The sequence below is a fragment of the Anabrus simplex genome, chromosome 1 (genome assembly GCF_040414725.1).
Source record: "Anabrus simplex isolate iqAnaSimp1 chromosome 1, ASM4041472v1, whole genome shotgun sequence".
NCBI lineage: Eukaryota > Metazoa > Arthropoda > Insecta > Orthoptera > Tettigoniidae > Anabrus > Anabrus simplex.
This window is the reverse complement of record NC_090265.1, coordinates 452,420,872-452,433,823: the sequence shown is the minus strand read 5'-3', so window position 1 is coordinate 452,433,823 and position 12,952 is coordinate 452,420,872. Positions and strand designations below refer to the sequence as shown.

At 37.6% G+C, this 12,952-nt stretch overlaps 1 protein-coding gene across 7 annotated transcripts in view; it reads left to right on the top strand.

Moving 5' to 3' along the window:
• The window catches only part of Asator (tau-tubulin kinase asator), a 500,954-nt gene that overhangs the window by 473,930 nt on the left and 14,072 nt on the right, over positions 1–12,952 (top strand). For 6 of the 7 annotated variants that reach the window (XM_067135206.2, XM_067135211.2, XM_067135205.2 and 3 more), the window contains one exon: positions 2,209–2,385. The exons of the other annotated variant lie outside the window; for it this stretch is intronic. In XM_067135206.2, coding sequence (XP_066991307.1) covers positions 2,209–2,385 — 177 coding nt within the window. The remainder of the gene's footprint in view (positions 1–2,208; positions 2,386–12,952) is intronic. 7 annotated transcript variants of the gene reach the window in all.

Sequence of the window (12,952 nt, the reverse complement as noted above, 5' to 3'; positions counted from 1 at the left end):
ATTATACCAGGTGAATCAGCTGCCCCTACCAGTATTTTGTTCTGCAGCCCAGCGCAAATATGTGAAGTCGTCGTAATGTCAATATTTCTCTGCCAACATTCTGTATGGAACTAATTGGCCATTCTGAAAATATGCATAAAAGAGGATATTTCATGTACACTGAGAGGTGGTAAAAACAAAATAAATAATAAATAAAATACAAGTCTTGCTCACAACACTGTTTTTTTGGTAGGGGCTTTACGTCGCACCGACACAGATAGGTCTTATGGCGACGATGGGATAGGAAAGGCCTAGGAGTTGGAAGGAAGCGGCTGTGGCCTTAATTAAGGCACAGCCCCAGCATTTGCCTGGTGTGAAAATGGGAAACCACGGAAAACCATTTCCAGGGCTGCCGATAGTGGGATTCGAACCTACTATCTCCCAGATGCAAGCTCACAGCCGCGCGCCTCTACGTGCACGGCCAACTCGCCCGGTCAACACTGAATTGCTATATGGTCGGAATGAAGTCTCTTCTGTCATTCATCATATTTTCCATGAACAAATACGTTAACATGCTGCTTGTCCATGGGGAAGCAAGAGAGAATTTATCTCTGTCAGAAATGGTATCTGGACAGGTAACATCCGACTGAAAAGATTTTCTGCAGTGTTGAAAGACATTTACGAACAACAGAGGTACTTCAGACAATACCACCTGTCCAAGACCGTAACTTCTGGTGAGAATGAGGAGGCTGTTCTAGACATAGCTTATAATAACCCATCCATGATTACACAGGCAGTTGCAAAACAGGTGAACATCAGCCAGGCTTCCGTACTATGAATACTGCAGGTGCATGAATATCACCCCTACTGTCGTCAGCTAAACTTGGAGCTCCACAATCATGATTTTGAAGCTCAAATTAATTTCTGTCAGTGGCTGTTATGAAATTTGGGAAAAGGATGATGCAGCATTTCCACTGTAACGGTACTGTCAACTGCCACAGCATGCACTATTAGAGGGCTGACAATTCGTGGGTGCAACAGGCAGAAGTGAATGTATGATGTAGAATCTCGGGTGATAGCCTTATTAGACTGTACTTCTTTGAGGTCCATATAACAGGCGCACACTACCTGCTTTTTCTATGCCATGAACTGCCACTTCTGTTGAAGGATGTGCCACTTGGAGAACATTTAACAATGTAACTTCACTGCATTGGACTTTCACCATCCGTAACCATCTGAATGAGACACTTCCAGGAAAATGGGTAGAAAAAGGAGGACCTGTCTCGTAACCCACCAGGTCACTAGATTTAACACCACACTGTTATGGGGGCATTTAAAATGAACAGTTTACACCCAGGAACTACAAAATCCCAATCATCTTTGACAACTCGTCACCAAAACGTGCAGATCAATAACACCAGCTATGCTATGGTGCATTAGAATATTCATTCAGTGGCATGCCCAGATTTGCATAAAGCATGTAGGTCATCACTTTGAGTACTTACTAATGTAACTAACCATTCTTAGTGCAGTTTGGTTCCCCCTCCACTACCTGTCCTGTTTTCGTCCGACCCTGATGACATAACGGCCATTCTGAAAATATGTATAAAAAATGATATTTTGTGTACACTGAGAGGTGGTAAAAACAAAATGAATAAAAAAATAAAAAACATTCCTGCCCCGGAATCAAACTTATCACATGTAAGACTGGTGCTCCATAGTGTTTGGCTTACTCTTACCGTCTATGCGATGCTGCATCATGCCACAATGCATGTAGATAACAGCTATTGTAATAGTCTATTTCACGTTTCACACATGTTTCCTGTACATATCAGATCATTTATAGAGTGCACTCGTGGTTTCTATTCTTTGATAAAATGATGGCATAACAGCTTCCTATTTTTGTGTAGGACATAACTGCGGTTTGCATAAAACAATATTGGTAGGGGCATCTGATTCACCTGGTATAACTAGTAGAATGAATTTGATGTATTTCCATGTACAAGAACACTGCTAATCATTCTCTGTTTTTAGTTTGAATGTGTCCCTTGTACTGGTCATCTAATCATAGTATGTCATTTCTGTATAATGCTCTATTCATAACTGTTCAATTTGTGTTTCATGTAAGATTATTGTGTTTTTCTAATGTGACTGAACCTTTATAACCTTGCATTAAATGTGCATGCTACCACCAGGTTCTTACTATGTGTGCATGTTATGCTAACCCAGGGCATCAGTGGGTAGTGCTCCGAGTCGTGAGCTGCGGGGCATCCCCAGCCATCTGCTGGCTTGCCCCCCAGGACGGGCGGAGGAGAGTAGCGAGGCTGACAGCGACTCCTCTGGAGGTGTGCCTCTTCCTCACCCCCCACCCCTGTCTGAGTTCCGCCCTATGGAAAACAATGCTAGGTAAGACTTGCATTTAATTTCTGTTTTAACCATTTTTCTACAAATATTTTTGCAAACCATTTTGAGACCCATCATAACAATACAGATTTGATTATCAAAGATGCGTTCTGTCTTAAAGATGGAATACCGTATGAATCCCGAACACCACCTGCCACCAAATAAGACCCGCACCCTAAATTTGAGACGGCAAAATACGGAAAAAAATAAAATAAAAAATCAAATAACTTGCGTACCTATTTAATTTTCTTCAAATATACCACAAATATAAATTCAGACAGCTTACAGTTTATAAAATCATCAAACAAATCGTAAATAAAATCGGTCCAATACTCAGATCATTCACAATTCACCGTCGTCATCTGAAGTTTCACCATAGGAACTTTTGTCGCTGGCATCTTTCCACAAATAGTCGTCCTCACTACCGTCCACTGAATTTGAAATTCCATATTTCTTAAAGCTTTTGGACACCAGATCATTTGGAATGCGTGCCCATGTGGTCTTGATCCAGCTGCATATTAGTCCCACTTCAGGCCTCTTCACTCGTCCGGTTGGTGTTAACGCGTGATCACCATCAGGCATCCATTCGGTGTACAACTGTTTTATTGCAGTTTTGAAAGGCCGGTTAACGCACACATCCAACGGCTGTAGAATAGAAGTGAGTCCTCCGGAAATTATCGCAACATCGGTTTTTTCCTTTCCTCATCATATCTTTTACGGCGTCAGTTGTAAGTCCTCGGTAACTGTCCAACACAAGCATGTTTTGTTTTTGTAACAAAGCTCCCGGGCGACGTTGCCAAACGCACTTCACCCAGTCTTCAACTAACGCACTGTCCATCCAGGTGGACTCGTGTTCTAACAATAACACCGGACGGCAAGTTTCCTTTCGGAAGTGCTTTCCTTTTCAGAACCACATATGGAGAGAGTTTGGTTCCATCCGCTAATACGCACAACATTACCGTGCATCGTTGCTTTTCGTTACCACCTGTTCTGATGGTTACACTTTTAAAACCCTTTATATCCACTGTATTTTCCAACGGCATTTAAAAATAGTCTGGTCAGCATTCCCAATTTGTGACAGCAAATAAGAATTTTGCTTCCTCAAATGAATAATATGACGCTCAAAGGCCGTTAATTTTTCTTCATACGCCCCAGGGAGACGACGTGAAATAGACGTATGTGTTTCCAAATGCACAATCTATTTGTCTAATAAAAGTTTTGGATCCATCCGCGGCTTGCATTAAAACCCTGTGTTTTGAGTTCTTTTGAGATCTCTAGTGCTTTCAATTGACACATTTCACTAGAAACACCATATTCTAACTCACGTTTTTCTATCACAAATTTGTGGAGTCGTTCTTCAATTTCCGAAAACACTGCACTCCTCCCGCGGAATGCTCTGCGATCGCCGTTACTTTTTAGAAGTTTTTCCTTCTTCCGCCAATCACAAATACACAATTCATCAATATCGGACTTTCTGCCAATGGCACGGTTTCCGTATATTTCAGCTTCACGCACAGTACTGTAAATGACTGCAGATGCCGTTTTGAATCCATCGCTTACTATCGAGACAGCACTTTCACGGGACAGATACAGAACTCAAATGTGAGCGAGGTAGACTTCTGTATACTTAAAAGGTATGGTCAAATTTTCCACCTTTACAATACTAAAAAATTTTTAATTATTTAAATAACATTTAAAAAATAACGGAACATGTTTCATCTGTCTTGTAGACATTATCAGCTGGAAAGTTTTAAGATTAAGCACAAAGGACAAGGACAAAAGGACGTTAAAAATAATTCGGACTGCTGAATGTGTCAGTTAAAATGTTGAAGAATATGCTGGAATGTTCTGAGCACAACACTTGAATACTGTTGAAAGCGAAAATTGAAATATTGTACACATGAGATGGTTCAATAAAATTGGTAATAGAGTTCTTCTTAACGTGATGATGCTGTGTTGACATACAGTTTGCCGATGCGTTGGTAGAAACTTGGTGATATGGAGCACAATGTTTAATTCCAGTAGAATGAAGACAGTTGATAAACATATGTTAAACATGAGTGAGGGTTCCAGTAAAATGGTATTGAGTTCGTCTTGTCGGCGTTATGATGTTAACAATTCTTGATTTAAAAAAGTAGGCGGAATATCTGATCGTGATTTCATAAGTAACCAACAGTCTCGACTCTCGCAAAGTACGATATCCAGCGATCAGCTATTCGCGCACCCAGCATGCCAGCAACACTTATGAAACAAATGACGATCGAGCATCCGCAGCAGCAGCTTTCATATTTACCGCATATTTACCCATATTCTTTGATTTACTGTATTTCATTACCGTACATTTTGCGTTTACATGTCACTGTAACCGTATTGAGAAAAAATCTATCTTGTTTTCTAGAACACAACTAAGACACAATAAGACCCAAATGCCCGTTTACATGTGGTACATTGAGTACAGTAACCGTATTCAAATTTATTTCAATACTCCATGTAAACGTAGTAAATATTTACAAGAATGAATGGCTTGAATACGACCCTCACCCAAGATTTAGAACCAATATTTTGGGGGGAAAAGTGCGGGTGGTATTCGGGTTTATACAGTAGTTAAGATTGAATTTAACTTTCTTGTTTTATTTTCAGTAACACATTTTATGTTTTGACTGAACTGAGTGACAAACTAAAACTGATGTTTTGTTCTATAAAATGTCTGCACAAAGCACATTTGAAGAGCTTGTTGGTGGCAGATCAAAGTGTGGAACCTACAGTAATTGGGTTGTTGCTTTGAAAAGTCAACTAAGATCCGATCTCCAAGACTGAATCTTCAAATGACTTCCTTTTTTCTCAAGTTTCCCATGATTGTAAGAAGAATACAAATTTAAGAGATTTTGTTTTTATCTATATTGTCTTTATTTTAATTTATACCTATAATAAGGTGCAATGAAATTACAAATCCATTATTTTTTTAGTTCATGACTCAACACATTAAATTATATGGGAAGAATCCTCCTCCTTATCCTCCTGCTTATCCAGTTCCTGCCAGGTCGGGTTATTTATAGCACTTCTTTTCCATCATTTTGTCCTTACACTCCTCTTATTGAATCGATCCACCTCCTCTCTGCCTTTCCCTCGAACTTCAACTCCATCATCTGTTTTGGTACTCGTTTCTTCTCCATCCTCTTTACATGTCAAAACCATCTGAAGCTACAATTTTTTCAGTATTATTCGGATTTTCTGTTATTATCATCTAAATTGTAAAAATTCAGAATCCTTTTGGTCATTCACTGTTTGTAAACTGACAATTTAAATTATACCCTTCTTATTTACTAATGATAACACCGGAACATATATGCAACACCATATTTACACCTCTATTTCCAATTTTAAGTCACTGCATTGAGTAGAGCATCGGTCAGAATTTATGATAGTAATAATAATAATTCATTTGAAACTAGGAGCTCCTCTTTTAAATTCAAGTTAAGTCTTTGGATGAAATTTTCTCCCTTCTGTCTTCTTTCTCTGGAAATCCACTGGAACTGGATGCAGTCTCCTGAGCTAAAACAAGAGTCCTCAGCTAGTATGCTGACAGAAAGGGTGATCTCGATGCCACTGCTTCTTGCTCCACAAAAAGCCCAGACTACTCTTGTCTGCCACTCAGTAGCCAATGTTTTGCTCTCAGGGACTTAACACAATAAAAAACAATGAACTGCTCTCATCTGACAACCAACAGCCAGTGTTCTGCTCTCACAGACTTCCCACAGCCAAAAAAACCTCCAGTTCGGAGTATTTATACATCTTTCCAACCTTTTGGAAGTTTTACTTGATTGCCAACCAACCACTCAACTCCCACACAACACTTGGTGTATGGATTTCTTATTGGTTCCATGAAAGTCTCCCATTCACTTCAAATACTGGCACATGTGCTTTGAACTAATGCTCCTGAATGATCCCTAAGGAAATAGCGTATAACAAAGTCACTTCTCCTACATCTCCGCTTTAACAGCCTACATGACTCACAGCTTGTCCTTGTGCATTTCATCCCATTTGTTGCCCCAAAGTTTGTTCTAGAACAGGGGTTTCCAATTTGTAAGGGCTCAAGGGCCATATTGGAAACCTTAGTCATGTTCGTGGGCCGCATTTGAATAATAGGCCAATTTTCATAAAATTTTGCATATAATAGGCCTACAGAAGTACCATTATGAAAAAATAATATGCATGATTCAATTGAAATAAAGGTTTGATAATTTTAATTACTTAGGTAAAACATTATTTTACAATTGCATAAAAGAGTGAAATTTAGATCCAGGCTGAGTGGGTCAGATGGTTGAGGCGCTAGCCTTCTGAAGTACGTAGGGTCGATGTTAGATCATTGTGAAGGTGCTCAAATACGTCAGCCTCATGTCGATTGATTTACCGGCATGTAAAAGAACTTCTGCGCGACAAAATTCCGGCACCTCGGCATCTCCAAAAACATCAAATGTAGTTAGTGGGACGTAAAGACCAATCATTATTATCTGAAATGTGGATTTTAAATTTTTTTAAATGAAAAATAATCCATTCAGATCAAGTGAATTTTTAAGAAGAGGAAATAATATTAAAGAATGAACTAGTTCGGACTTGGGTCTATAACGAATATAAAAGTAATTACAATTTTGAACGACCTATAAAATATTATTTTGTAACTTATTCTTCACGTTATTATTAAAATTTGGAAACCCCTGTTCTAGAACATCTTCAACTACACCTCTCAATTTGAAAATCATATTGCACCACAATATGACTCACTGGCTGCTTCTTACTAAAGCTTTAACTTTTCACATACTGTTTGTTAAGTAAGCCATTATTTTTCAGTGTTGACTCACTTAATATAACTTAGTTTGTCAGTCTGTTGAAAACATGAAATGTAACACTATAACATACTTACCTCTCCATTTTCATCCAATTTATAAAGGTATGTTATACTGTTATAAGGGCCTAAGAATTAAGATCGCCAAATAGGGAAAGGACATAGACTTTCCGAAGCAATGCATTACACAAAACCTACCTCCTAAATTTCTTGAAGGCAGTGTTAAAAAAAAAACATCAGTCTTTTCCTCATTCCCTTCAAATCCAAAACATAACCAACAAAATTTGGTTAAAAAATGAGATCCATTTGTTTATATAAGAAAAATCCGTTTTAAATAACAGATTATACAAAACTCGTTTTGAAATAGCTAACCTACTCCCAAGTGTCCAATGGAAACTTTCCCAAGCCCAAATAGACAATAGATTATTATACAAGTTGGTTATCCTTGAGATTTTATGCCTAATAGATTATTTAATGAGTTATCAAAAAAACAACTAATTTTGGAGAGAAAGCTTAACACGCTAAAAAAAAATTCCTCACTATCTAAAAATCTTGTCAAAGAGAATAAAATTTCCGACACAACAACTGAAAAGTTCCATCCTCCATTTGTTAATTTGTCTAAGATAGCTTTGAATACTGAAGAAAACTTGATTCTATCTAAAGGTCTCAAGCACAATTGACCAAACCTCAGCATTCTTAACATTGTCACGAACTTAGTAATTGAATCCGAGATAGCCATCAATAAAATGCCGTTAGAACAGCAAGACGAACTAAGGATTGACATAAAAAGAGAGCTTGACAAGATTTTCACTACTAAAAACAAAAACATTCTTCCCAATAATAATAATAATAATGACTTAATCACTGATGAAAATTGTATCTTTGATCTTAAAAAGAAAATTAATGATAATGACCTTATCACCAAATCGAATAAAGGCAACACCACTGTCATAATAGATAAATCTGATTATATCGCAAAAACAAAAGATTTCTTTAACAATAATACTTTTTCAATAGTTAAAAAAGACCCCACCCAAAAAATCCAACATCTACTTAAACTTTAAAGAATACTTCTGTTCTCTTCACAGATCAAGAAAAAACAAAACTTTTAAACATGAACCCAGGTCTGCCCACTGCTAAAGCCCTTCCCAAGATTCATAAGGCCTAAATTCCCATTTGCCCAATAATCAATTATGTATTGCATAAAGGTATTCATCTGAGCATTGCTTTCATCTTGTACCTTTATGCAATACATCCAAATTCATCCATAATATATATATTTTTAAATTACTGTTTTTTAGCCAACAAATTATCAGAAACACCACAGAATAAATTGCAAAACTGAAGAACTTACAGGCATCCAATCAAACCATTCTCTCCATTCATTTGACATCGTAAATATGTACCCCAGTATACAGACCTCAAAGTTATTCCCCATCATCGAAAATAAGCAAAATAAATACAGTCACCTAAGTAAACTAGAAATTCAAGACTTTATTTCTATTTTAAAATTGGTCGTTAATAATAATTTTTCACCTTTGACAATACTATATATATCAGCAAGATCGTTTAGCTATGGGCTCACTAGCCTTGGGCATTTTGGCGGAGATCTATCTTGATTTCTTAGAATACACAAAAATTGGTAGTAATAATTTTACTAATATACTTTTTTGGGGCCAGATATATTGTCGCTAGTTATGAAGAAATTACTAACGCAGCTTCTACACTTCTTCTCACCAACATTGACTCTCATATTAAATTTACTCACGAATCGGAAACTAAGAAAGCTATAAATTTTTTAGATTTAACCATTAACAGACATCCTTCCTCTTCATCCTATAAAATTTTTAGAAAACCCGCGCAAACAGCAACCACCATTCGACAAGACTCTTTGCATGATATAGATGTTGATTCTCATAGGGAACCTGAAATATTTGTCCCAAATGAGTAAATTTATAATTTTATACATTTTTTTAATAAATTTATAATTTATAAGACTCTCTGCATCTGCAAGCACACAAACGTGCAACTTACAACAGCCTAGTCTTTCATGCCTTTAATATCCCTATGTCTAAGAAAGATTTAAGAAACGAATTGAATACTATCCATGCTATTGCTAAATTCAATGGCTATAACAACTTTTTCATAGATCAAATATTAACAGATTCAAGCACCGTCCCAAAACCACTTTTACGAAAGAAAAACTCAATGCCTCAGCATTTTCTACTTTTACTTTTAATAAAGATGTTTATAAATTCACCAACATTTTCAAAAAGCACAATGTAAAAATAACTTTTAGGCCTAACAACAGGAATTGTAGATATCTTGCATAACTCTACCTTGGTGAACAAATGTAAGGAATACAGATTTAAATGCAACAACTGCAGTTCTTCGTATGTGGGGCAGACCAGGCATAATTTTACTATTAGATATTCAGAACATGTTAATGCTTTAAAATACAAGATTCTTTGCAGTAGGACATCATATACATGATTCTAAACATAATTTCACAAGCATAGAACAGGACATGCAAATACTTGAAATAATAAACAAAGACCCCCTACCTAACACAACTGAAAATTGTTACATTCATCTTGACCAGTATTTTAATCCTAATTTCAATTTAAACATCATTTCAGAGAAACCAAATATTCTTTTCGATTTTCTTATCTTCATTTCTAAAAGTGTTAAATCTTTATACTCAAATTTGATTTTCCACACTCAAGTGTTATATAGCTCCACATGAAGTTTTGTCTTGAAAATTGTTTTTATATCTTCTATGTTATTCATCTGAGCATTGCTTTCATCTTGTACCTTTTGAACGATCAGCTGATGATGACCCAGATCTAGGGTCGAAACCGGTACCATTTATGATCGACTTGTGATGTAACCTCACATTACTAAGTGTTATTGTATTGAATAGGTAGAACCATAATATATTATTAATTTAATAATATATGAGAGCGAATCAAACAGTAAGTTATACTAGCTAGCCGCAAAAGCACGCTGTATGTGTCGTGACCATGGCCAGTGCAGAGCAAGCTACAGTAACTGCTGACACGTCTGATAGGAAAGTTGGTGTGGTATCCCGTCGTGTTGTGTATGCAGAGCGAGCTAGGCTCGATGGCACGTCAACTGGATGTTCACTCCAAACTTGAGGTGCGTGCAACGATCAGATTTCTGTGGGCTAAACGGCTCAATTACACGGACATTCGTCGTGAAATCTTTGCTGTATATATAGTGAACATGAAATTTCCTGCCCAGGTATTGTAAAATGGTGTAAGCAATTTGATGCCAGACGCATGGATCTCATGGACAAATATCGCGAAGGCAGGCCTGCAACGTCCAGTATCGTTGCAAATGGTGACCATGTGGATGGGATCATTAGAGAGAATCTGCGCATAACACTGAAGGAAATTGCCAACATGCTGAACATTTTGTATGGCTGTGTGGTGTCCATTGTTCACCAGCATCTTGGAGTTGGTAAAATGTGTCGAAGATGGATCCCACATCTGCTCACCAATGTTCACAAGGGACGTTTCTAATTGTCACTGGCATTTTTGCAACAGTATTTTGTGGAAGGCTTCGAGTGTCTGTGGTGAATCGTCACGGGATGAAACGTAGGTCCACCACTTTACCCCCAAAACAAAGTGAACATTGATGGAATGGGTGCACACCACATTACCACTACGAAAGAAGGCCAAGGTCCAACCTTCAGCAGGAAAGGCAATGACAACAGTGTTCTTTGACATGGAGGGTGTGGTGCATGTGGAATTTGTGATATACTAACAATTTGTTGGTTATTTTGATCCACCTTTTCAGTACGCGGTCGAAATAAAAAGTCCGTTAATAGAGCAGTTGCCAACATTATTACGAAATCTCAAATCAGATAAAAGCAAATTCTTTAAAATATTCAATCTAAATACACTCACAACTGAAACCATTTCGGCAACGCAAAAAAGTCCCCCTCCACATAACACGCCAAAGCTTAACGCCCCGCCTGCAGGATCGTCCTCTACCCCTACCTCGACAACAAATAAGAATTCCCCACCACGTAGCACGTCAATAGCAAACGCCCCGCCCAACATCTCTTCCCCTCAACCCCCTACCCGCCCTTCACAACAGCTCTTTCATACGTACAACACAAGGAGTAGAGTCACAACAGACAATAGTCACAGTAACGCAATAAGGCCCACAAGATTCTGTAGCAGCAGACAAAGGGGTAAGTGATAATACAACATCAGCACTCACATTATAAGCACAACACACACACACAATATTACTTAAGTTCATTTCCATTTGTTCCAGATGCTTCTTCCATTCCATAAATCGAAAGAAACATAATCAGATACCAGTACTCAAAATTTGGATTGAAGCCCCTTTTAACCATAACTTACATCAAAACAATCAACTTCCAACGGAGAGTCTGGTCGCTACAAACAAGAATTAAATATGTCAATGCTTCCTCTGATCAAATTGCCTAACTGCAGCAGCAAGCCTCATCAAATCTAGAAGCCATTTTCCAACGAACTCAAGACTTCAATTCTAAATTATCATCATGACTAATCACGCATAATGCAAAATTACAGTCTTTTTAAATAACATTATTTAGAGAGCACAATTTTTTTGCTAGGGGCTTTACGTCGCACCGACACAGATAGGTGTTATGGCGACGATGGGACAGGAAAGGCCTAGGAGTTGGAAGGAAGCGGCCGTGGCCTTAATTAAGGTACAGCCCCAGCATTTGCCTGGTGTGAAAATGGGAAACCACGGAAAACCATTTTCAGGGCTGCCGATAGTGGGATTCGAACCTACTATTTCCCGGATGCAAGCTCACAGCCGCGCGACGCACAATTCTTAACTATAATTCTCAATACTGAAATGTTACTCTATTCTAGAAATTATGGCTTCTTTATATTAACATCCAATATTTATATTTATGACTCAAATTTTAATGCCAAATTATAGTTGAATCAATTTTATTTTAACATTGCAAACAATTTTTAGCCAAATTAAAAACTGTGTTTTGGACGTCAATGTGTTTTAGAATTAAGAATTAATCCATTTTAACATTTCAAATCATATTATCATAATTTTTAATGTGTATATTATTTTTGTTTTAAATTTGTTATCACTGAAATCAGATTTACATTCAGTGTAATGAAATTTGTAACAACAACCAAAAAATGACAAACCTTGAGGCAATAGTATAGGCTGATGATGCTTGTGAATAAAAGCGAAACATGTCCCGGTAAATTAGTGTTGTAACATTACAACTTAGCAACACAAACTGTAATTTGTATTGAAAAGGTGGATCAAAATAACCAACAAATTGTTAGTATATCATAGCATAGTTCAATACGGGTCTAATAATGACATTAGTTACATGTAATGTGGAATTTGTGCCGAAAGGCACGACATTCAACTCGGCTTCGTATTGGCAAACGTTGAACCAGTTGTGTAAGGCAATTAAAGAAAAGTGATGGGGAATATTGGACCTCACACAGCCTGCCAGACGTCTGAACTGCTGCAGTGATGCAAGTGGGAGGTATGGCAACATCCTCCATACAGTCTACACGTAGCGCCATTGCAATTATCATGTGTTCGGTAGGCTGCAGAAGGATCTCAGTGAGCGAGATTCCAAAACGATGAGGAGGTGAAAGCAGCTGTCTCCAGGTGGTTACGTAGCGCTGGAGGCGATTTCTACCCATCCGGAATCAAAAAAGT